The sequence below is a fragment of the Thunnus thynnus genome, chromosome 3, assembly GCF_963924715.1.
Source record: "Thunnus thynnus chromosome 3, fThuThy2.1, whole genome shotgun sequence".
In the NCBI taxonomy this organism is placed as follows: domain Eukaryota; kingdom Metazoa; phylum Chordata; class Actinopteri; order Scombriformes; family Scombridae; genus Thunnus; species Thunnus thynnus.
The window spans coordinates 14,987,494-15,012,965 of record NC_089519.1 but is presented as its reverse complement, the minus strand read 5'-3'; the positions used below and the strand labels follow the sequence as shown (position 1 = coordinate 15,012,965).

Sequence of the window (25,472 nt, the reverse complement as noted above, 5' to 3'; positions counted from 1 at the left end):
CTAGTTTACCAAGTTGGTCATTTCAGTACCTGTGCAGCTCAGTAACAGCTCACTAACCAAAATTTCATGAATTAAAAATGTATTTAAACAGTGATTCAGCAGCTCTCTGTGGTTTTGAATTGAACTGACCGTTGGATCACTATATGTTTCACAGTGATGATCACATTTGATACTGAGGAAGTGAGGAACCTGACCCTCTAGTGGACTTCACTGGAACATCACTGATCTCTTTCCAATCACAGGACTGCTGAGGAGTGACTCCGGGATTCATACTGTCGACTCTAAAAAAGGAAACTTTTTCTTTACATCTTACAAACTCACAGTGTGCAGTATGGTGAGTCATATTGTGAAGATTGTCCCTTCATATTTGTTTACACACTGTGTTTTTGTTAATAGTTTTAATTAATACAATACAATTACATGTACATAGAGTTTCCAGTCCTTGTCATATGCAAATAATGTTAATCAGATGATAGGGTGATAAGAGGACTTCTTCATAAGCTCATTTCAAATACATCACAGTTAGTAAACCAAATCACTGTGGCAATGCTTTAGGTTAAAGGGCTGGTTAACACAAATGAAAAAACAAAAAAATCTTATTGACCTGTAGTCATATCTAACCATGTAGATAGTTCTGTTTTCATTTTTAATTGCTTTGAGCAACACAAGTGAAATTTCATTCATTTCTTTTGTACTTTGGTGGAGGAGAAATCTTGAATGTGGATTTTTCAATACACTGAAGAAATTAAACCAAAACTATCTGCATGGGTTGGTAGTTATGTGAGGAAATGTGTTTTTTATATATATATAATTTGGGTGAACTGACCCTTTAACCAAGTGTTGTGATTACACTGTAGCATTTGTTTTTAATGTTTCCTCTGCAGAGTGTGTATCACATCCTGCAGTGAAGAGACTGAGTATGAGTGCTGAGAGCTGCATCTTGCTGTGTTCTGTGGAGAAAGCTGAAGAGATGACACTGTTGTGGTACAAAGACGAGGAGATACTGAACCAGAGCAGCTCTGCTCTCTCTCTGCCTCTCACTGTACACAAGCAGGATTTCAGCTCCTCTTATAGATGTGTGGCTGCCAACGCTGCTGAAAATAAGACTGTTGTAGCTGATATGAAGACATTCTGTGGACAAAACAACACAGACAACACAAGTATTCAATCTTCTGTTTCTAAAGGTTCATACTCTCAATGAAACATAATGTTTCAGTGTATTTTACTGGTGTTCATGTTCAATGCGTCTGACAGGTGACAGTAACACATGTCTCTGGCTGTTCATCGTGGTGTTTGGGAGTTCTGTTGCTGTTTTTTGACAAACGTGAAGAGAAAGAGAGACACTGTGACAGCTGCACCATCACATCACTACACTGAGCAAAAATCATCTTTCAGAAGACAGAGTGGAGCTAAATTGATGAGCTCTTCTTGTGTGTGACTCCATCATTTATAGATCAAAAAGAAAACAATCCAACTGACATTTTCAAATGAACTTGAAAAACAAAGTGGTAAGGTTCATCATTGTAACACACTCTGCTGGTTATGTTTCTTTGTCTTCAGTTTATAAACTTATCAACAATTTAAACCAAAGTTCTAAATATAAATAAGAGTTTACTGAATGATTGCACATGACTGTTGGTGTGTGACACTGATGAGAAAACCTTTTCTGTGGGCCAGTTAACACAAGTGGGTAACACGTGGTATTCAGCGGCAGTCACAGTTTACTGTGCTTTGTGTCATATGATCCACGATGTGGTCAAACAACCACAGTTTGAAAGAGATGCTCTAGCAGCACTTTGATTTCTGCTCAGACATGACATGAACAAGCAGCCAAGCAGGGTCAGAGGTCACCATGGAGTTATACGTGAGGATTACCATCTTTTTTATATGTAAACTTTTAACTACATAACTGATGTGATGGCTTTTTACCTGATCAGGGCGTCTGAAGGGTGGAATGATATATTTTATATATTATATAATTATATATTTTTGTGATTTTAGACGTCTTTTTAAATGAATGTGTGCAGTGTTGTTGTACTGTTTGATAACTGTATGACACTTAGTTAGTATAACACTTAGTATTATTAAAAGTCTGGTAACACTTTTTTTTTTTTTTTTTAAATTTTACAAGTCCCTTCATTTTATAATAAATTGCTGAGTAATGGTAATTTAACAGTAAATGTTTAAGACATTTTACAGAATGGTGGAATTTGTTATGAGTTATAAGAAAAAACAGAAACAAGAGTTAAGTTGGTTTAGTTGGTAAGTGGTAAATTGTTAATTAGCTAAATTTATTTTCAGTGCGTAGTTTTGTGTGTCAAATGTATATATATTAGCATAAGAGGTTTTTTAAAAAAAATAAAAGTAGCTGGCATTTGTTTGAAAAGTTTATTTGAGCTATTAAGAAATAATGTGTGTAAATAATTGAGAAAGAGCAGCAATGTCTGTGTAGTCTATGATGTGTCATTTTTAAGCCAAACGGTATTGTGGAATTAATGCAGTTTAAGCATGAATTTTGTATGACTAATCAGCTACAGTATCTCTAAACCAATATGAATATTCAATGTACTGCTGTGGCAGATCATATTTAGACATACAGTTTTTGTGGACACTGCTACGACATCACAGATTTGAAGGTTTTTTAAGTAAAAGCTTCTAAACGGAGGAATCACATGTACAGAACAGAAGCAGTGTGCAATCATCAGTAAGCATCATTATCTATAGTCTATAATCTATCTATCATTTAATAGTTCCTTAATCTCAGAGGAAGTGCCAGCATTGTTACGAGATAGAAGGAACACAAAACTGTTTGGGATGAATCAGAGATATACAAAGTCTGATTTATGCTTCAAATGTTATCACTCCATTGAATGTGCATTATCAGTGGTTCTCAGCCTCATAGATATAGGTTAGAAGGGACCTGCTACACCTACTAGTAGGTTAAGCAGGGTGTTATCATCATCACCTTTGAGTTACAGAAACCATCTAGTGCATAACGCCAATTCAATCGGGTGATAACATTCGAAACAGGTGGATTGATATATTTCAATTGTCACGAACTGGCTCAAATTCAGTGACAAAAAAGGGAATCACGCTTGAATAAAGTTCCTAAAATGACGTTTATTGTCAACTTAAGATAAAATATAATAATAATGTTAGTCAGGTAGGTCAACTCCTAAATTTAAGTTTTGGTCCCAAAACAAAAAATAAAATAAAGGTATTTTATATTCTCAACCAGAATTATATTCCTAGCACTTTTGGGGAGGCTTTGAAATAGCCTTTAGACAATTGTGTAGAGAGATAATATTAGAATAAAATATGTTTTAATACTCAAATTAACATAGAAATGTGATCCAAGTATATAAAGTCCAAAAGCACACAGAATATATGATTAAATCCATAAAATATTCTATTAAAATATCAAGAAAAATATAAACAAAGTATACACATTTATGACAAAAAGGAATGATATGAAGTGTGGGCTGCTTTGCATCAGGCTAATGTGACTCCACATTGTATTTACTAAACAGGACATCATCTGTAACTCCAGCATCATTTTGAGGAGATGGCAGTTACTCACCATGCACTAAATCTCAACTGCTCTGTAATGTGTGAAAATAATTAGCAAGCACATGAAAGCTGTTCATACATTGATTTATGTCCTCTTAAGTGTACAAAATGCACTGCAATAATTAATCATGTTCAACAGCTACAAACAGCCCTCACTGTTCCCCAGCACACACACATAACGATATAACTTTCCTATTATCAAGTTTTCTTCTTTCTTTGCAATTAAATCAACAGAAACATAATTGTGATTTTGAGATACAATAAACAACTTTAAGACACTTGATAAGGAATGTTTTAGAGCAAGACGTGTATGCCAGTGTCTCTGCTCGCTCTTTGTGGTATCACTTACATTAAAGTCTGTTGACACAGTTTGAAAAAATGATTAAATGTAATGTGTAATTCAGGCTGCAGGGCTCTGTTGTGTTGTATATCCTATATGGTTCACTTCCTCAACATCTGATTCATGACATTTGCTCGAGTATAATCATTATTTATAGTGTTTCACTTCATTGCTTTTCAGATTGAAATGATGATATCATGGCTTCATATGATCATCACTCTAAATATTTTTTCCATCAGATTAAGCCGAGCTCTCTGCAAAGGAATGTATCATCCTCGGAGAAGAGGGTAATCAGTTTTTCGCTGGCATCGCTTCCTTTTTTTCGCACCATGTCAATCACGTCTCGTGCTTTGTCTCGCCTGGGTTTGGCCATGGCTGCCTCCCTCTCAGCATCAGTTATAACCCCGTGTCCCAGAAGTTCATCCAGCAGCTTGTCCAGAACAGGATAAGACACTCTGTAGATAAACGCTGACCTAACAGTTCGCAGCTTCTCGTCTGCTGAGATGTTGTCTCCCATCCTTGGCAGATTTTGAACTGATGAAGCATCTGAAGATGAAGCTGGAAAAAGAATTTGATTCACAACAGAGGCCAGCTAGAAATTGGAAGAATTTCCATAACTCAATGGGAGCTCTTCCATGACAAAATCATTTCAACTCTTTCAACAGCCTGACAGGATAGAGTGTGAGTGTGTGACTGATTGACAAGCTACAATTTCAGCTTTGATGGTATTATTTCACTTTTATGAGATGAGGCTTCCAGGATGAGGACTTTCTTTTTCTTGGATTATCTCTGGGAAACGTATCGACGAGTTTGTAAGTGTGTTGTATGTTCAAAAAAGTCTTTTTCCAAAAACATGTATTGGAAAAGAAGGGATGTCTCATATTAGGACCAGTATGGTAAATCAGGCTTTGGATACACTCACAATACTTGTTAGTGGGATCAATTAATTGTTGGTGTGGGTCTTTTCAGGGGATTTGTTATAATAGAAAAAATATCAACACTTACCCTTTAAGATTAGGTTAATAAGATTAGGTAGTGTTTATGCTAAAGGCCCTAATTCTTATATAATCAAGTCATAACTTTTTCATAAATTTCATAAAATTCCAGGAATGTCATGACAGAAGAAGAAGTATGAACACTGAGCACTTTCAAAAGCCACTGCATGTGCATGGCTGTTATTTAGTGCTCTATCGACTGAGTGACATTGTATTTACCAGGCAGATGAAGGCAGTGCTGCCAGACTTGTGCACTGTCTGGATCTCGCAACATCAGAGTCACTTCCTCTGTGCTCGTCCTCAGGATGATCTCATACGACGCGTGGTAATTTGGGCCGTAATTGTCAGAAAAATGTGCACGCTGAAATGAAATGAAGTGGAAACATGTCATTATACCATATGTTGGGGTTTGACTTGTATGCAGAGGCAGCAGAAGTTGTGTTTGATGATCATACTCACCGGTGGCTGTATTTTATAGCTGTCTGGGTCACTAAAGAGGCTGTAATATTGTTCTTTGTAGAGACGACAGCAGGAGGGGGCCTTGATGAACTCAGATTCTGTATGTTGTGCTTTTACCTTCAGTGATATCAGAACATTTTGTTAGAGGGTTTAACTTTATTACTCACAAAGATGTCACTGTTGAAGTTTCAGTCTTGAAACATGAGGACATTACCATTACTCGCCACAAGAGGACACAATGTGCTAACAAGCAGATACTTAACAGTGCTTTTGAGGTGATGACATGAAGCCTAATGATCAGATTATTTGAATACAAGTGTATTAGAAGAGTGTATTATACTGATGGTAAACTATGATGTGACAGAGGGTTTTACCTCCAGCAGAGGCACGTTGCTTGGTAGCAGAATCACACTGAGGATTTGTTTCCCTGAGCGGAGCGGTGGTCGCAGGAACAGCAGGACTTGGCCATATACTGGTTTCGTTATGAAATTCAGAAACCTCTTGATGAGATCCCAGACGATGCCAAAGGAAGAGAGGTGAGGGACGTCCACAATCACGTGGGTGTCAGTAACCTCCAGCGGCTGTATGATGCTCATGCCATCCTCAGTGATGTTGACGACAGCGAGGCTTTCAGAGACCAGTGCTGTGAATATGTAGAACCATCAAATTAGCCCCATAACAGTTTCACTCAGTGTCATTTCCATCGCAGCATTTATACTACAAAGTACTGTTACAGACTTTAGGTACATAAAAGAAAACACTATTTTCTGTTGGTTTAATGTGTGAGGAGCAATAGTGTTCTTACCAGGTTCAGGTTCACAGTGTGGGAGATGGAGCTGACGGATAGAGTCCTCAGCACACTCGATGCTGAACAGCGGTCCTGCAGGCACCTTACGAGCTGGCTGGAGGAGCATGTCATTCCAAATCAGAGTCCTGTACATGACCTCCCCCTCATGAGTCACATTAAACCCCAGTCCAGTCAAAGAACAATGGAACAAACCTGGACCAGGGAAAATGAACCTGTAAAACACAGAACAGTGGAAAATACTCCCATCAGCCATCATTGATGGTAAAGTTCAAATCCAAATTAGATAATCAGATATTGTGTTCATTAATAAAAGCCTACCTGCTTAATTTCTGTTTCTACAAGTCTTTTTTTTCCTTATATACCTGTACAAGCTATATTTAATGCACGTTTCTTTTTACAAACACAAACTGCCTTGTGGTTCTTGTAAATTCCATTCATGCTCTGTTTACGCCTGTTTTTCAGAGGTGGAGAATTTTCTGTGCAAAACTGACTTTCGCAAACAGCACAATGTTAGTAAATGTTAACGTGTCTCCTCCAATTACTTGTGCTGTCCTCAAATAAACGCATATGCCAAGAAGAGAGAGGTGCGCCATCTGGCCCTGAGTGTACTATGAAAAACTACAACCTGTTTTTGTTTTTAAATAAATATTGTAATGCTAATGGTACAAAATGATGTGGAATGCATAGTTTTTTGTCAAAAACATCAAATACAGATTGATCTTTGGTCTAAAAAACTGAAAATTTCCATCATAATTTCCTTGAGTCCAAAGTGATGTCATCCAAAATCCAAAAGTATACAATTTGCAATCATGTGAGACAAAGAAAAATAGCAAATCCTCATATTTGGGAAGTGAGAACCATCAAATGTTTGTTATTTATGCTTGAAAAATGACCTGAACAATTCATTTTTGGTTGATTGACTAATCCATTAATTGACTAATTGTTGCAGCTCTTGTTTAGAATAACAACTTGAAAAAACATCAAACTAGGAGGAATACTGTGAATTGTTGTGTAATGATATTTTGTACTTGTATGAAATGCCGATTCTTTCTGTTGTCACCTCAGGTATGAAGCTTGACTGAGCCTGGAATCCAAAAAGACAAAAACATTTTTTAAAAATGAGTTTGTTTGTTCACAGTGATAGCATCTTGTAGTGCAGTGCTATGAAACAACCAGAAATACTCACAGGATCCATTTTAGGCTTCACTACTCTGGACAGGGTCAAAGAAGATGCAGTGTAAACAGTGAACGCTGGGTAGAGAGGCTCGGTGAAGGTGGTGTGGAAAGTATGAAGGAGAGTTTTTGTGTCACCAGACAGCCAGTGGAAAGACAGGATACCAGCTGGCCAGTCCAGAAACAATCCCAGTCTCCTTGGTCTGGCCAGGAATGCTTGGACATCAATGATGGGGGCAGGAATAAATGTCTCTGTGTGGCCGTGATGGAAAGAATAACCGTTCCACACAGTGATATTGAAACACCAGGCCTTGTTGCTCCGGCCAATTTCTGTGTCCCACCGTCCTTTCCTCTCTATACTCTTATATGCCACACCAATATTCACAAATCCTTTCCACTCCACTTCCCAGTAGCAGCGTCCAGTCAGGCCCTCTCTACACAGTACTTGCCTCTCTTCATCAAATCTCTCTGGGTGATCAGGATATGGCTGCTTCTCTTCAGTAAACTTCACTTCCCTGTTGCACTCAGACAGGAGGAGGTGTTCATTAACTGTGTTGGGATCATATGTGAGATCACAGGCATCTATAAAAGAAATAGAGAGCATGATGGTTAGGTTTCAGTCTTGTCTGTCAAACAATGAAAACTGACAGAGTAGAAATTCAGTGAATAAAAAGCTTACACTTGTTCAGATGCTGTGGGTTTACCCAGTGCTCTTCATCATGCTCCACACTGAGGAACACAGAGGAACAGACAGTGAGAAAGTGCCTTTACCGTGGCAGTCATTAAAATGGACATCAGATATTATTACAAATTAAACATGAGGCTCACATTTTCTCATGCCATAGAAAATTAAGTTTGCATTCTATCGTATTATGCAACATTTTATTATTTTATAAACAGACCTAGAGAATGTTTCTTATTTCACAAGTTAATAGGAAATTCTGACAATTCTTGTCTTAAGTTAATTATACTTGACTAAATAAAGATGAAGTACATGCCATCGGTACTTAATTGTGCTGATGATGAATGTTCGATTTAAATGATAAATATTCTTCTGCTCAGATCTCACATTCAGGTAAGAACTTAAATTACAGGATGCCAACATTAATTTCTTTTCAGGTTTTGAAGTCTTGCAGCTAGCAGAGAATACACTCAGTTGCCATTTTATTAGGTGCACCCAGTTAAAACAAATGAATCTAATACAACAGCCCGGCAGTGGTGGAAGAAGTAATCAGATCCTTTACTTAGCCTAATTACCAATACAGCAATATAAAAATACTCCATCAGAAGTAAAAGTCCTGCATGAAAAATCCTACTAAAGGACATAAATATTAGCAACAACATGTACTTAAAGTAAAAGCACTTGTTCTGCAGTGACTGATCTGTGATTATATGACATCATTATTTTTATCAATAGTGAAGTGAATAGTAATAGTTTCAACGACTTTATACATAGTGTAGTCCAGTGGTTCCCAACCTAAGGGTCGGGCCCCTCCAAAGGGTCACCAGATATGTCTGAGAGGTCGTGAGATGATTAATGGGAGAGGGAAAAACGTTCTGATACACAAAAAAAAGTTCTGATACACAAATCTGTTTTCAGTTTTTGGACTTTTTCTCTAATCTCTGATTTTTGGTGAAATATTGGATCATATGAACATTTAGGGAGGGGAGGGGAAAATCACTATTTGGTGAAGCTGTTTTACCTTGCGAGGCAGCTGGATTCACAAGATCACGACATCACGCGATAACCTCAAGTTATGTGCTTTGAACCACTGGTGGTTCAGACCAATCAGAATCCTATGAGGGGATCTTGTGATCCCATGAATCCAGCTGCCTCTCAAGATAAGACTGTGATAGACAGATGGTTCATCCATCACCTACCGAGTATTTTTTGAAAGTGCCTGTTCTTTTCCAAACAGTTTCCGAGAATGACTTCTCAGATGGTTCTGTGTAACAAACCATCTGGTGTCAGGTTAGGAGCTGTTAAAAACTCATAGGCTACGTTCACACTGCAATCCTCAGTGCTCAGTTTGGATTTATTGCTCAGGTCCGATTTTTTTGTTTGGCTATTCACATTATATTTAACTCTATCTGTCAGCGCCTCTCCACAAGACTCTCATGGCAAGAGACTTAGTTCAGACAAGTGACGTAAAAGTTGCACAAATTCCGTTATGACTGTTCAGACTGAGGTTGCATTGCAAAAAAAAAAAAAAAAAAAAGACCTGTATCTGATTTAGGACCACATATGAAAGTGGCCCAAATTAGAATTGAAAAGATCAGGTTCCATGTTTGTGCTGTTCAGACTGTTATGAAAAAAAACAAAACAGGTCTGAGTCACATAGGAGCAAAAATATCCCAAAAAAGTATTGGGATGAGACATCTGAAATGTGACCCTGACTACACACTCCTTTTCGTAAGACGTCAAAAAGCCAAAAAGGTTTGAAACCACTGGTTACATCTTTAACAATGTGTTGTACTTTAAAAGCATGTTATTATTATCCATTGTGTCAAATCTTCATCTGAAAAGTAACTAAAGCTGTCAAATATATGTTGTGGAGTAGAAAGTAAAATATTTCTCTCTGAAATGTAGTGGAGTGGAAGTATGAGGTAACATCAAAGTACAAGTACAAGTACAAGTACCTCAAAACTGTACTTGAGTACAGTAGTTGAGTAAATATGCTGAGTTACTTTCCACCACTATAGCCCTGAAACAAATCCTACACGTTCAGTTTTGTTGAATCTGTTTAACAGAAGTGTAAATTACAGCCTCCAAAATGACAGTAAAGTTGAATTAACACCTTTAAACACATTAAAAGCTCAACATGATACTTTGTAAGGGCTATAAAGATATGACGTGAATCGGCCTCCAAGCAGAGGGTAATTCTTGAGTTACTTTCAGTTCTTTAAGTTGTAAACAAAGAACATGCTCTTTTCCCGTTTAGTGTGCACTAGCCTATCCTCAGTACCCCAGTACCTCAGTTGTTTCTTTCCAACAGTCAGTTAAGTTTGGACATGAATACAGTTTGAAGCCAGACCTGTTTCAGTCTGTAACGTTACTGTACTCGACAGAAATGCGCACTCTGTTAATGTGCTGCCATTTTAGCTCGTAGTTTGAAGCGAAATGAAAATCGCGTTTTGCTGTAAAATAACTGGTGAGCTGTCGTTTTTTAACGTTACTCTTACAGACATTTTTCAATATTTTCCTACCGCTGACTTAACTGAAACACGGTGTTGCTTCAGCCTCCTCCTATATCTGTCGTCTCGACAGCTTGAGACGACGCAACCGCTGCCGCATGTTTATAACCAGCCTGCCAGCTTCCTCTCTGCTGCACAGAGCACACACCTCTCAGAGAAGTGCTTTTTAAAGGGCCAGTTCAAAAAAAAAATTCTCACTGACTTACTCATTAGCCGGTCATGAAAGAAACACTGAAATAAATATCATAAGAACAGAAGAAATCATCTCAGAACTCCCCCTGAAAACAACATATCAGCGCATAAATTGTGCATCCAACGGACTGCAGCTATACTCTATTTACTCTGGGATGGTCAGCAGAATAAGTTGACAGATCATATGATATAATCGCAGGAAAACACTACCCTAAAACTGCTGTCTGTATTTGGGAAATGAAACCTTAATTTAAGGTCGGAACTCTACAGTTTACTAACCTGAGTTTTTCCAGTCTACATTTTGGGTCCTCCAGTCTTTCAGAAAGTAGCTTCACTCCTGATTCTCCTGGGTGATTGTAGCTGATATCCAGCTCTCTCAGATGGGATGGGTTGGACCTCAGAGCGGAGGCCAGGGAGGCACAGCCTTCCTCTGTGATCCCACAACATGACAGCCTGCAGAGAAGAGGGTTCTCACTAAAAAAATACCACACCTCACCCTGTATTGCATGTTGCATAATATCTGATCAACGTATGAGTCCAGGATGTGTACCAGTACCTCAGTATCTCCAGCCTACATTTTGAACTCCCCAGTCCAACAGAGAGCAGCTGCACTCCTAAATCCTGCAGATCATTGCGGCTGAGGTTGAGCTCTCTCAGCTGAGAATTTGAGCTGAGCACCGAGGCAAACACTTGACAGCATTTACTTTTCAGGAGACAACCGGGCATGCTGCAATCAAGACAAAAATGCATAAAAATTCAACATTTTTGCTAACAAGAGAACATTATGTGAGGATGATGCTGTCACTATAGGCAAGGCAAGGCACATTTATTTACATACTGTAGTACATTTCATACCCAGAGGCAAGCCAAAGTACACAGGCAAAAACACAAAAAACAAATGATGAAAACAATAAAAGTAGACAAACACTAAATACATGTACCTGAATTCCTCCAGTTTACAGACTGGACCGATCAAGATAGTGGGAATAATAGTCAGCAGACTTAGTTCATCGTTGACATCATCATACTTTTCCTTCTTCTCCACTTCTTTAGAAAAATATCCACTATAATCTTGTGGGTAACTGTATATGCAGTCAGTCAGGTCCAGCGCTCTCAGGGATGATTGTTTTAATTGTAGCAAATTTGTCAGTGTGTGACAATGACGGAAATCCAGAGAAAACCCAGACAATCTGTACAAAACATCACATCATTTATAAACAAGGTGTAGTGACAGTATGTCAGAGGTTCAAATGTACTGGGATGACTTCAGTTAATAAACACACACACAAACTCTAGTAATTATAACCGAAAACTTCTCACATTTTAAATCGACGGTGCACAAAAGTCTGGGGAATTAGTTCAGATTTTGACCATAAACTGACCTCAGTATCTGAAGTTTGCAGTTAGGACTTCCCAACGCAGCAAAGAGAATATCAGGAAGAGAAACGTTGGCGTTAGAAAAACACACCAGGCAAAGCTCCCGCAAGCAAGAGTCTGGTGACTGAAGAATGGAGAGTAGTATCGCAAAGGGTTTATCACTCAAATGGCCACTCTTGAGTCTGTAAACCAGAAGGAAAGCAACAACAGAAAAAAAGATGAACTCTACAGTGAAATCTTATAAATATGTATAAATATATATATGATAGATTCTCACGATGCTATATGCACCATCTTTTGATGCTTATAATTTAAAGCTGGACTGTGGGACTTTTTCTGGCAGTGATAATAATTACAAAAACACTGTTGACACTTATGTCATAGGCTCCACCTTAGCCTACTCTGTTGCTACTGTTGCAGCTGTAAAACGGTGGATAAATTGTTTTGATCATCACACATTCCTCGCAAAATGACTCATTTCACTATCAGAATTTGATCCATTCGGTCTGATAAACTTTGTTCTAAAATTTGTCTAAAAGAGCTGCACGATTAAATTATTTCATCTCCATTCAGTTAGTTGCTCGGCTGGTGGAAGTCTGGTGCACACTTTTCTCAAGGGTGTATGACTAAGCTTTCCAAAATGTACAGAGACAAGGAGAAGGAAAGACCCTTCTACGTACTATACATGGTAAGTTGTAAGCTAACTACAGCAAAAATCTGTATGGTCCATAAGTGATTTTCAGCAAATAGATAGAGACTGCAAAACCTCTCATGTGGTCAAACCTGCAAATATCATAACACAGTAATTCAACTCACATTCAGTCTGAACACACCTATTTGCATTAAATCAGAATTTACTTTATATGGTACTTACACTGCCCGCTTGCAGTTCTTCATTGGCAGGATAAGTTTCTCAACCCCCACCAATGGTGTCATGCATTTTGTCAAGTCAAGTTCATCAATCAGTTCCCTGGATATTTGCAGCATGGTGGACATTACTGAGCAGTCAATGGGTGAGAGTCTTGCTCCTGAATGTAGAAACATTCTGATGTCATCCTGGAATCTCTCTTCTTTTAGCTCATACTTGCAGAGGAAAAGATTCATGCACCTCTCCTGTGGGATGTTTCCTGCATGAAAATTTCGAAGGTATCTCTTCATCTCCTCAACAGTCTCTGAGCTGCTCTTTGTCTGTGGTAGTAAACCTTGTAGCATTTTCTGGTTGGACTCCAGTGAGAATCCAAGGAAGAAGCAGAGAAACAGGTCCAGCTGACCTTTCTCACTCTGCAAGGCCTTATCCACAATCCTCTTCTGCAACTCAAGCAAGTCCAGATCTGTAGGGTCAACATCGAGGAAAGACTTCAAAGTGCTGATGTTCTTTGTCATGCAGCAGTGGAACATGTAAAGAGCAGCGAGAAACTCCTGACAGCTTAAATGCACAAAGCTGAACATCTTTTTCTGATACAGCCCATGTTCTTGCTTCAGGATTTCTGAGCAAAATCCACAAAACATTGAGGCCCTGTCGACATCAATGCCACATTCTCTGAGGTCCTCTTCGTAAAATATGATGTTTCCTTTTTGCAGCTGCTCGAACGCCAGCTTGGACAGATTAAAGAGCATGGCAGCATTCTGTGATTCTGAGCTTTTCTTCCCATACTTCTGTGTTGTTCTGTGTGTTTGAACTAGCAAGTAATAAATGTACAACTCTGTCATTGTTGTGATCGTTCGACTCCTCTGGTCACCCCATCCTTTCTGAAATACCTCAGCGGTGATCCAACAAAAGACTGGGATATGGCCCATGAAACAGAAGCTTATCATCCCTCTGAGACAAGACAGGATTTCTTTGGCTTTCTTTGGATTAGCACTGAATCTCTTCATGAAGTATTCTTCCTTCTGTCTGTCAGTGAACCCTTGCACTTCTGTCATCTGGTCAATGTACTTAGAGGGAATCTGACTGGCTGCTGCAGGTCGGGAAGTTATCCAGAGCAGAGCGTTCGGCAGCAGGTTCCCTTTGATGAGGTTTGTCAGCAACACATCCACTGTTGATCTCTGATGTTCGTCACTCACTCTCATGGTCCCATCAAAGTCCAGTGGAAATCTACTTTCATCCAAACCGTCAAAAATTAACAGCACTTGCTTGTTAACAAGTGTCTGTGTATCTTCTAGCGGTTTCAGTTCAGGGTAGAAGTGAAGAAGGAGTTGCAGAAGACTGTACTCACCCTCTTTTAGCATGTTCAGTTCTCTGAAAGGGAGCACGAAGATGAAATAAATGCTCTGGTTGGATTTTCCCTCTGCCCAGTTTAGGGCAAAATTTTGGACAGCAACTGTCTTGCCAATGCCGGCAATCCCTCTTGTCATCACTCTTTTGATGTCTTTGTCTTTTGCGGGTTGTTGCTGGGAAATGTTCCTTCCTGGTTTGAAGATATCCAGGCAGTCAATCTGTTGATACTCTGAAAATGGTGACGCCTGGTCCGGGAGTTTAAACTGATCGAGAATCTCATGTGGTTGGCAACCATATTCCTCAGCCTGTTGAGTAATGTAGAGTCTTGTGTAGACATTTTTGAGCTGCGATTGACTGGCTGACGTGCCCTCGTATATGAATGTAAACCTTTCCCTCAGATGGGCTTTAAGCTTCTGTTTAACATTCTCTGTGATTGCATTCCCTTCCATGTCTGCAGATCCTTCACCACATCCAGAAAGTCTTTCTGCATCTCTGCCCTTACCACCCCTGCTCTCTGTTTCAGTGGTGTCCATCTGATGTGGACCTTGGTTGTCCACATATAAAGATCGTAACCTGAAAGTGGGGAAAAAATAAAATAAAATATATTGTGTATCATCACACACATCAACACAAACAACTGTATGGGAATAACTTTAGCTCTATATCACTTTTGAAATGACTTTGATTCATCACTTTCAGGCTGACCAGCAGCAGTTTGTATAGTAAAACTACATGCTCATCGTTTGAAGGGAGTATCTGATACAAGCTTAATAGCATACTAGATGACTTTGAATTGGAGCAGTACTTGGGCTGCGACTGATGACGTTTCACAAGTCCACAAGAAGGTACAGACAAGAACGCAGATTGGCGAAGGCCTTATTATGTCTCTTTTGCTCAGCAGCAGCCACTGTGACCAGCTGTGGCAGATACAGGATAATTAAAGGCCTTTCTCAATGTCATCAGGCAGGGCCCAAGTCCAGTCTCAATTACAAAACCACATTTACCTAACAACAGTCCAAATACCAGAGGTGTTCTTGCGCCACCCTTTACAGTATATGGGGAGTGTATTGGGAGCTGATGTGTAAACTAAAACCCCAAGAACTGCACTGATACATTTCATCCATGGTATAAACTTGGACAACACTATCTCAGCATGCATTTCACATTGGTCACCAGATCAAGGACAGCCAAGCACATAACTAAAAGGATTATGACTTTGGACTTCAATTTGCTTAGAATGCAGGTTTGAACCTGATTAATGTGTATAAACAAAGACCTTGAATTTCCCTTAATTTCCTGAGATTCTCTCTTTAAAGTTATCATTTGATGAGTGAGCAAGACCACCAGCAGGATACAATAAATATGTCTTTTTACTTTTGTAATAAAACTATATAAATATTTATCTGTGATATGTTAAAATATAGTATAATAGCATAAGAAGAGCCATGAAGTCACAGTTTGCTAACAATTAGCCACCATAAGCAACCGTTCATACCAGACCAAGTGAGGCTGTAGCAGCAAAACCCCTGAGTTTACTGAACTGAGCCCAGCTGTGTTTTATTGCACATAAATGAGACCTTTATCCTCAGAAGTTTATGTTAGTTCTTCTTTCAAATATTGCATAGTCTTCCTTTAAAGCTGTGTTTTCAGCATGTTGTAATGTGTATTATAGACTGGTATCTTACCTTTCCTCTAACAGACTTGCACCACCGGGGCCTTTCGTTGGAGGATCTACATCCTCTGTGCTCTTCGTCTTTCCATCTTCCTCCCCATCCTTCTGTGGTGACTCAATCACATCTACTTCCTCATCCATCTGATGTTTTCTCGCAGTGCCTGCCATCTTTTGTAGAAACAGGGAGCGGTACTATAGTTAAAGCCGAGCAAAACTAAGATGAAAGTTGAAGTGTTTGAGTAAATAACACAGAAAATAATGAGATGCAGAGGGGAAGAAGAAATGGTATGCTTCACAGTTTTTCCTGTAATAACAGAAATATCACTTACTGACTTTATTACTAACAGTGTGCTGCTTACTCCGACATGTCTTGGTCATTGTGATACGTACAGCATACCGTTTAGATAACTATAATGGTACAGTGAGTATTTTAAACACAATGTTACATCATTATTTCAGTAATGTGACTCTTGTTGACACAATAGAGCTATCTTATCCTAAACCAATAATCATTTTATCATGATATAACCTGTACTACCTGAACATGATATAACCTCTACTGTACTGTGGAAATAAACTACATCTCTGTTTTACATCAACAACTGCAATCTGGACACAGATAGATAGCTGAGCATAAACTTCATGTGTAGATTCCATGCACTCTAAGACAAAACCACAAACAGCAGTCTTCATAAATCATTAAAAACACAATGATCTATTAATAGCTTGTTGTTTTAATTAGACCAGAGCATTGAAGCACAGCATTAACTTAATTACAGTTAGGTTTGAGGTAGGTATGTCAGACGACTTACTTACAGGTTTGTCTGTGTGGATTATTTATTGCAGCATGGCTAAGACTGGTAAAGACAACGCTTTAAATTTGTAAAACATGTAAAGTATGGGGACCAGCTCCACCCTGTTCCTATGTCTCCCTCACTGTGGACTGTTGACCTCACAGAGTGACAGACTGCGATATAGCCTACCTACAGGTTTACAGGGTGTGGATATTGCACACTATTCAAATTTTCAAGTAAGGGAAGCAGCACTAAATATGAAATTACTCCATTAAAAGTAATGGTCCTGTTTTCAAAATATATACTTTTTGAAGTAAAGGATTAGCAATAAAATGTACTCACATATCCAAAATCCTATTTCAGAGTAATGGTGCCTTTGAGAGTGTTACCTGTTTAAAAAGTTAATGTTTAACCAGATGGATACTGTAGATAAGACGTGGCATTACAGCTACTGCATACTTACCATGTCGGATAGTTGATAGCTGCTGTAAAGCTATGCATTATATATTTTGTCTTATATAAGATTAAATCTGAAGATTTAACACTTTCAGCTGTCATACAATGTAATGGATTAAAAGTAGACAAAATGATTTACTTTTGAAATGTTGTGGAGTAAAATATAACGTCTAACAATGTGGAAGTGCTTCCTGAGATCACTACTAACGCCACTTGAGTATATACAGTACACTGATATGCTACAAACACATCTGAATTTTCTCTTCCCCGTGTAGCAGTGGTGTATTCTCTCTGGCATTGTGTTAAGGATGACACGCACACAGTCGCTTCTCAGCTCTGACCCGGATTTATTTTGGAAACAAACCCAGCAGCATTAGCTCTCAACAGCTAACTCTCACAGCAGCAGTCATAGAAAATATACACACGGGCACCAGGCATAGCAGACTAGTGACCGAACCAATAAAAAATATTACATGTACCTGGTAACAAACACAGCGGCATTAGCTCTCAACAGCCAACTCTCACAGCAGCAGCCACAGAAAATATACACTGAAACTAAACAAAAATTAACCACTCGCTGCCGATATCTAACTGCGTCACGAGTATTGACTCATTACACATTACTTGTGACTGAACAAGGGGCGTACCCGCGAAGTCTGCGAGGGCCCGTTCAAGGGGCGTTCAAGTACACACAAAAATTAAGACTCCGTGAAAGCTTACAAATTGTAAGAGTAACAAAGTAAATAACATAATATTAAATGAGGCAGGTGACTAATAATAAATTAGATTCAGTGCATATTCAATAATAAAACATGGCAATATGGTTAGTAATGGCAAGTGGAATCACTAACTCCGCTAGAGGCAGCGCCCCCATTTTAATCCAGTGGATGTAGAGATATTAATGCTTATATGAACCTGTACATTTATCTTAAAAAAAAAGAGAAGAGCCCGAGTCAGAGCGGGAAAATGTCAATAAAGTTTTATTCAGTGTCGTCCATTAATTCCTCATTTACCAGACTTACATTTCCTTAATGATGATAAAGTGGAATCTGACTGTGGATCAGGCTGCAACTTCATTACATTTTAAATATATTTGTTCAGCTTTAATCTGACGCACAAAACAAAGGAGGCAACAACTGAAGATGAAAAATATAGTTAAAGATTTAAAACATATATAGATCAAAGACACAGAGACATGACTGTAAACTCAGTCTGATCCAGTAATAATGTGTTTGGGGATTTGTACTTGAAAAGGCGTTGAGGTTAAAATACAGAATATTTTAAATTGTTAGACATCTATTTGTATATCAGGTCAACAGCATTCAGTGACTTTATTTCAGCAACTTCAACAAATGTAGTAAATTTAAACATTGTCAGTGAAATGCTGTTAAAACATGTTAAGATTATGCTCCCTATTTAAAAATCTCACTTTCAAACTACATTCTGCAGCCACATCACAATCCTGCTCATTCAGCATATTAACATATAATCTCCAATATTATAGGAATGATGTTCCATCGGTGTGACCAATCACATCATGAGTGATCCCATGTGTCTAAAGATTCATACAGATTGCATAAATTTAAACTGAGATTACACATAATGTGCAATAAAGATTTCAGGTCAGGAGCTGCTCTAACAAACTGACAGAGTCACAGAGTTATAACAGAAGGACATGCAGAGGTTTGATTCTGAGTTGAGGATCAATTCACACTGTGGAATATTTGAATGTGAGAGAAAAAAAACACTGTTCAAATAAATGACTGGTGCGCATTAAAGCGGTAACATTCTGAGTAAGTTCTGAGTAACTAAACTAAAATCCAACCAGGATTTCGACTCTGACAGATAGTGAACCTCTGCTAATGAATGCGCTTTGATACAGACTGAATTAATGAGGAAATGAAACAGCGTGTCTGGCTCTGTAAGAGGGAGGAGACAGAGAGCAACTCAGGGTTTGTTGAAGAAAACCTGCCAGCGAGCAGGTTAGTTTCACAGAGTCAGTTACTGCAGTTACTGACCCCAAGTTTAAGTTAGATCTCTTTCTGGAGCTGAAAAACCAGAGATTCCCTCATCTCAGGGTGAACAAACTCAGAGTTTTCACTAAACCTGCTTTCTGAAACAGGCCCTGGGTTTTCCTGTCATTATTTATTTATGTTTATATGTATAGGGACAAGTGTATAGAATGAACTTATGCCACAGCATTTATAGCCTGAGCTAGTTTGAAATGTCCGTCCCTAGATGGGCTTTTAAAATACATAAAACTCAACAGTAAAATACATACGGAGCTGCACAAGACTCAACAATACATATACATACATTTAAGCACAAAACACAAAACTCAACAGCAAAAGACATACAAAGCAGCATAAAACATACTGTAAACAAACATACCATAAAAGTTTCATAAAACAACAAGGACCAGATCCCTCATGACTACATCCTCTTTAAAACTGTTTCAGTTTCCAGTCATCATCCATTTGGTTTTCTGTGGGTAAAGAGTTCCACATGTTGAGCAGTGAGGATTTACAGAAGGGCACCTAATGATTAACATAAGTTGGAAATATATGAAATGTATTTCCACACAAATTCAGGGACACTGATATTAAATTAAATCAACTTCTGTCATGTGAATGGATTTTTACTTACAATATGTACAAATTATATCCACACTGAAGAAGAAATAATGGTTAAAAAAAACAAAACCAAAAAAAACAAGGATAACTGTGTTTTTTGATAAAGGCAGAGGTTAATTGTTGACTTTTTGGGTGAAGACAAAGTGACTAAGTAAGACTGATGATCAAGATAAATGGTTAATGGCTGATGGAAATTTATCAATGACTGAACAACAAAATTCCTATGGAGAATATACACACTTTATATGATGGTTAAGGCAACCTACTACAGAAGAGAAATTATATTGTTTCAGATAAACTTAAAGGAGCTTCAACCCAGTGTGGACACTTTGGATCACAGCATGAATATAAAATGATGAGTAGAATCTATGGCAGCGTGTGGTAAAGGGTGATGGCAGGATGTCTTGTGGTCCATATGCAGTCTCCTGCAGCTCTCAGTAGGCTGCTATGAGTTCAATCTTTAGTATTCAGACATGCAAGGCATCTCTTCATGTCTTCCTTTCATTCTTTTCTATTCAGTTCAGTTCTGAACGGACATCTAAACCAGGGTGATGACTTGGTGTAAATTCTAAGGTTTCACCTCTGTCACCAGATGCTCACATTATCAATAAATAATCAGGCATATGTGGCATAAGTTTCTAGACATGATATTCAAAGTACATTTCCCAAAACCATCAGGATGTATGTTATTATAGGACACCAAACACAGAATATCTAGTCTAGTTAAAACAGACGTGAACTGATACTAGTTATTCGTGCTGTAATAAATGTGCAAAAGTAAGCCCATACTAATATGAACATAAAAGCATATTTCAGCGGAGTAAGTCCTGAGTTCAACTAAAGCATCTTTTCAGATGTTGGTCTGCTCTCTCTCACACTCACATCCTATTGGATGCTCTCAGTGCACAGGGAGAGTGAGAGAGGTGAAAATATTAGAGGTGATAAAAAACGTCAGTAATACTGAATACTATATTTTTTTCTCAGTTGTTTGTCAGCAGACCTTGATTTTCCGCAGCATCATTCCTGCCCTAAAAGAAGAACATATTATGTACATTATATTTTGTGTTTAATTAGTCCATTTTTATACTGAAACACATGCACATCTATGTTTTCCAGGTGTTGAGTCCAAATGTATCCCATATCCTGTACACTATATCTTATAAAAGACTTTTGACAATTTCAAATGCTCCCATTATTATTTCAAATGTATGTGTATTAAGTCCAAACTGTTTCTTTGTGAGGTTTAGTATGATTAAGTAAATTCAGGTGTGTCTTGGGTAATTAGTGATAAACAGTATTATTTAAAAAATAAATACAGTTTTATATTTAATAATAATGTATTTGTTATTATTACTATATATAGTATATCCTGATATATTCATTAGACAGGTTTCTAATTCAATTTGGTTCTTTGGTTTTTAATGTTGCTTGTGAAATGTCTTTGTGTTGTGTGTTTTCTTTGTTTTTTACGCATATGTGTGAAGTTTTCTGATAGTCATAGATACCTCTGAGACATTGGTGTCTTGAGATGTTGTCTCTTGTTGCATATTTCCCATATTAAACCAATCTAGATTAGAAATGAGAGATTAAACATAAAGACAACATGCCCAGTTGACAGAAAATATTAACAGAAAATATTGTCAACAACAATAATAAACAATTAAAGATAAAAAAAGAAAAATGTTATCACATACTCTCTGCTCCTTGGTTTCTTATTTGCCTGCAACAATATGATATGGATATGACCAGCCCAATCAATACAGCCACAACAGTCCCTCCAATAATCGACCGCATTGTGCTAGAATCTGTAAATGAAAAAAATGCTTCACCATCATATTTTTCTCTCCCTACAAAGTACTTTTTTGCCAGAAACATGATGATTGCATGAACATCAGCAAATATAGTCATTCCATTAAATAACAAAAAGTGTGTATTAATGTGTGTGTGCATGAGTGGGAAAAGACATTTACAGCTATGCTACTGTACTGTGGCTTTCACTGAGTGAATGGTTTTACTGATATTTTGTAGAGTTATGAATGCTTAATCATACAGTTATGCCTATATTTGAAATAACAACTGTTATTTCAACAACTGCAATTTAGTGATGGCCAATTAAAACAATGAGCTGAAAGACATTAAAATGTTCTGTAGAGCTGAGGAGACTGCAGAATTGGTTGATAATTATTGTGCCTGTTTGGAAGGGGCTGATTTCTTGGCCTCCAGCTGCTACTTCAATGCATTGAAAAATTAATACAGTTTATGTGGGGTGTGAATGAGTATATACACCAACAACATGAAAGAAACTAACATTCTATTATACACAGATGTTATAAATTATAACTACTTTAATGTTCTTTTCTCATTTCAAGTAGCCTAAAATAAGGGCTGCATTTAAAAATAAAGTAATTTGCATCCTAAAATAAAATGGATTGATCATATTGGGCCCTTAGATCATTCCTATTTTTTGTGTCTTCAGTTCGGATTTGAGTGGGTATGTTTGCAGGTGACCTACTCTCAACCATGTACCTGAACGTCTCCTGTGTAGACACAACGTTATCTCTCACTGCTGCTGATCTACTAAACATGCTGCTCACACTATGCTTGCTCTAAAAGATTTGCGCTTTGTCTGTAGGGGCGCTTCAGAGTCGCCATGGTCTAAGAACTTATGAGACAAACTGGTTTTGAACTGCCCATCGAAGTATTTCCTTCGTTTCGTCATTGTATATTGGGCTCTGAGCGCTTCCAAAAAGACGGGTGACCTATGATCAACAATGTACCTGAACGCTTCTTGTGTAGTCACTTGCTGCTGTTGCTGATCTGCTAGCTCCGGCATGGAGTAAGCATGTCCATTCTTGATTTAAAAACTCTGTTTTTGCAATTTACTTTTCTCTTTTGAGAGCACTTTTCTCTGCCTTGTGTCACGACTTGTCTCTGGTCTCTCCCTGACATACTGGAGTCAGTCGGCAGAGCCCTGAAGTTCCACCCTGCCCCTGCACAGTGGGGCTGATCACTGGTTTATTCAAAGTTTATTAATATTAAAGGCATTGCGTGTCCGAATTGCACCAAATTCCACATTGCACTACCATCAGTCCCCAACCATACACCCACCAAGTGTGGAGTCGATTGGACGAACGGTTCAAGAGATATGCAACGGACATACAGACACACAGACAGATATTCCTTTCTTAGTAGACTGATACAAAAATGCCTGAGGGGACAGAGCAAACTGCACCTGTACCTGTAGCATGAGGTGGACACCACTCTGTGGAGTTGACATGGATTGTCTCATTACTGACTGGGTTGGCTGCCATGCAGCTGTAGATGCCTTCATTCTGGATCACCAGAGGGAGGGAGAGGTTAGTGGAGATGTCTGGGTTGCTGGTCTGGTTTATTTTCCTCCCTCTGCTGTACCAGAACAGTGTAAGTTCAGATGCATTCCTCACAGAACAGTTAATGTGGCAGCTCCCATCATTCAGCAAGGGTTTTGTAATATTGGCCTGTGCTGAACTGATGTGTGGAATGGGAACCGGTTCTACGAAGGAAAAAAAAGGAAAGTCACCATAATATTCAATCATACTTTATAATAGCAGTTAACATTTTTTACGTGATGAAATGAACCAGTAAGCAGGCCACCACATAAGACCTTAATAAATATAGTGCAGAAGTTTATCAAGCTTAATTAGCAGTGCTTTGGCGATCAGATTAATGTGTGTTTAGAGTTTAAGTATGGGACTCAGTGACAGCTGATAGAGGTGCAGGATGATGGCTTTTAGTAAAAAAAAAAAAAAAAAGCATCATATTGTTGAATTTATAATATTTCAGATAAAACAATCACAAGCAAATGTGGAGAGGCTCATGATCCCCTGCAAGATGTTCATACACGATAACATCACTAGTATTCAGGACTTCTATGTGCTTGACAGGTAAACATATATCTTCATATGCGCTAATGTTACTTTTCTTCTTAAAGCTAACATAACTTATGTGAGGGGGCTTCTGTGCTTTCAACCCGTGCTGCCTGGCGATGTTTTCAGACACACACAGGTCAGTTCTCAATACCTGCAAGAGCAAACTGCTGCTCTGTTCTGTATCAAGGCTACAAGACAGATACAAACACACTTTGCATGTAAAATGTTACTTCTAAAACACCTACCAAAGACTTTAATTGAAAATTGTCTCAGTATGTGTGGATCGTCACCCCACAGTAACTTGACACAGTAAACCCCAGCATAGTTTTTTGTCACTCTGATAAAGGTGAGGGATCCAGTGTGTGGGTTCAGCAGCAGAACATCCTTGAAGCTTTCATCAATAGAGGTGATATTGTTCTTCCACTGAGCTATCAGCTCGCCAACAAAATCTGGACCCTGTGTCCACATGACTTTACGATCTTTCTGTAGTTCCTTTACTCCAGTGTCCAGAGTAACATTTTCCCCCTCCAGAACTTCAATAGGAATGACAGCATTATCTGGAAAAAAAATCACAAATAATACAGTAAAAACATTAAAGTGTCATTAAATCTTTCAAAGTGACAAAAGGCATCACATCATCGAAGGTAGTGAAGAGGTCACTCACCACTGACAAAGAGGTTTAACATTTGCATATGCATTCCTGTTTCCAGAAAAAACTGAGCATTAAATATTCCACTGTCATTGATGGTGAGGTTAGAGATGGTGATTGATCCATTTTCTACATCTGTGTGTAACCTGTTGTCAAATCTGGTCCCATTGACACGAGTGACTTCTCCATTAGTGACAATAGTAATTGCCTTGATGGGGGTGTGGTGCCCAAAGGTCCAAAGAAAATTCCCTGAATTTTGCCATGATTTGTTGGCGTACAGGGTCACAGTCTCTCCAACCCGCTTCATTACTGGCAATATTTCAGAAAACACACCACCTGAAACAAGAAAAAAAAGTATATCAGGGTCAAGAAGAAATTACAGTTCCTCAAAAATATTGTGGAGATGAACCAACAACTGCCTGATAAAACTTGAAAATTGTGAAAGACACACAAAGAATTTGTCAAGCCATGAGATTGAAATGATTCTTGTGTCCTTTTCCTGCAGTTTTGATGTATACTGCTGCATGATCCTTAGTGTTTACAAGCAAGCCAAACTGAAACACATAAATGAAGCAAGAAAATGAAATTCATCACTTTGTTTTAAAAACATTTAGATTCATGGTGAATTTATGTTTTATTCAAGTAGAGCACTTTTCAGTGAATTAGCAGGCAGGTGAAAAACAAGTTGGCATCATGCTGATAATGCAATGCGATTCTGAACTTGCAATAATGCACAATAGGCATATGTAATAAATCAAAATTTACCTATGAGAAATAAGATGAGTAGCCCATTGGTAGTATCATTTCTCCTGCTTGTTGAAGACATATCCAGTCTTATTTCCAGGTGTAGGTGGGTTTAATCTCACTCAGTGCAGCCCAGCGCTTAACTTTACAGTTTTCAGTCTGTGAGGAATACTGAAAACTGTAGCAGAAGTTACGGTGATGTGTTTCTCTCTCTACACAGGATGCGTTCAGGCACACTGTTGAGTGTAGGTCACCCATGTACTGGAAGTTTTTAAATGCCTAAATGAAA

The 25,472-nt window shown here is 38.3% G+C and overlaps 2 protein-coding genes across 4 annotated transcripts in view; both read right to left on the bottom strand.

Moving 5' to 3' along the window:
* Nucleotides 1-17,917, bottom strand: part of LOC137179597 (NACHT, LRR and PYD domains-containing protein 12-like) — an 84,279-nt gene extending 66,362 nt beyond the window's left edge. The window contains exons 1-15 of one of the 3 annotated variants that reach the window (XM_067584404.1): nt 17,729-17,917; nt 16,013-16,167; nt 12,984-14,900; nt 12,115-12,291; nt 11,674-11,922; nt 11,289-11,459; nt 11,012-11,185; nt 8,025-8,074; nt 7,359-7,927; nt 7,201-7,256; nt 6,170-6,384; nt 5,739-6,007; nt 5,365-5,481; nt 5,125-5,266; nt 435-1,131 (exon numbers count right to left, since the gene is read on the bottom strand). In XM_067584404.1, the coding sequence (XP_067440505.1) occupies nt 893-1,131; nt 5,125-5,266; nt 5,365-5,481; nt 5,739-6,007; nt 6,170-6,384; nt 7,201-7,256; nt 7,359-7,927; nt 8,025-8,074; nt 11,012-11,185; nt 11,289-11,459; nt 11,674-11,922; nt 12,115-12,291; nt 12,984-14,900; nt 16,013-16,167 (4,500 nt within the window). In that variant the 5' untranslated portion in view covers nt 17,729-17,917 and the 3' untranslated portion in view covers nt 435-892. Of the gene's footprint in view, nt 1-434; nt 1,132-3,100; nt 4,469-5,124; nt 5,267-5,364; nt 5,482-5,738; nt 6,008-6,169; nt 6,385-7,200; nt 7,257-7,358; nt 7,928-8,024; nt 8,075-11,011; nt 11,186-11,288; nt 11,460-11,673; nt 11,923-12,114; nt 12,292-12,983; nt 14,901-16,012; nt 16,168-17,728 lie in introns of those variants that run through there. The other 2 variants (XM_067584402.1, XM_067584403.1) reach the window with 2 other exon arrangements.
* A 296-nt stretch (nt 17,918-18,213) lies between these two features.
* On the bottom strand, nt 18,214-25,472 carry LOC137179599 (T-lymphocyte surface antigen Ly-9-like). Its single transcript, XM_067584405.1, has 7 exons — nt 25,205-25,472; nt 24,455-24,775; nt 24,036-24,347; nt 23,121-23,414; nt 21,577-21,687; nt 21,388-21,449; nt 18,214-20,910 (listed from the first exon to the last, which is right to left on the bottom strand). Exons 1-7 carry the CDS (start codon nt 25,263-25,265, stop codon nt 20,863-20,865), a joined length of 1,209 nt encoding a protein of 402 aa, XP_067440506.1. The 5' UTR covers nt 25,266-25,472; the 3' UTR covers nt 18,214-20,862.

What these genes read in the sequence shown, in the direction of transcription:
- LOC137179599 (XM_067584405.1), bottom strand. Translation starts at nt 25,265, where the DNA reads ATGTCTTCAACAAGCAGGAGAAATGATACTACCAATGGGCTACTCATC. An exon ending in GTGTCCACCTCATGCTACAG is followed by an intron (nt 21,688 to 23,120) that starts GTACAGGTGCAG and finishes TTTCATTTACAG; the next exon opens with ATTCTAGCACAATGCGGTCG. An exon ending in AAGAAACCAAGGAGCAGAGA is followed by an intron (nt 21,450 to 21,576) that starts GTATGTGATAAC and finishes TTTCTAATCTAG; the next exon opens with ATTGGTTTAATATGGGAAAT.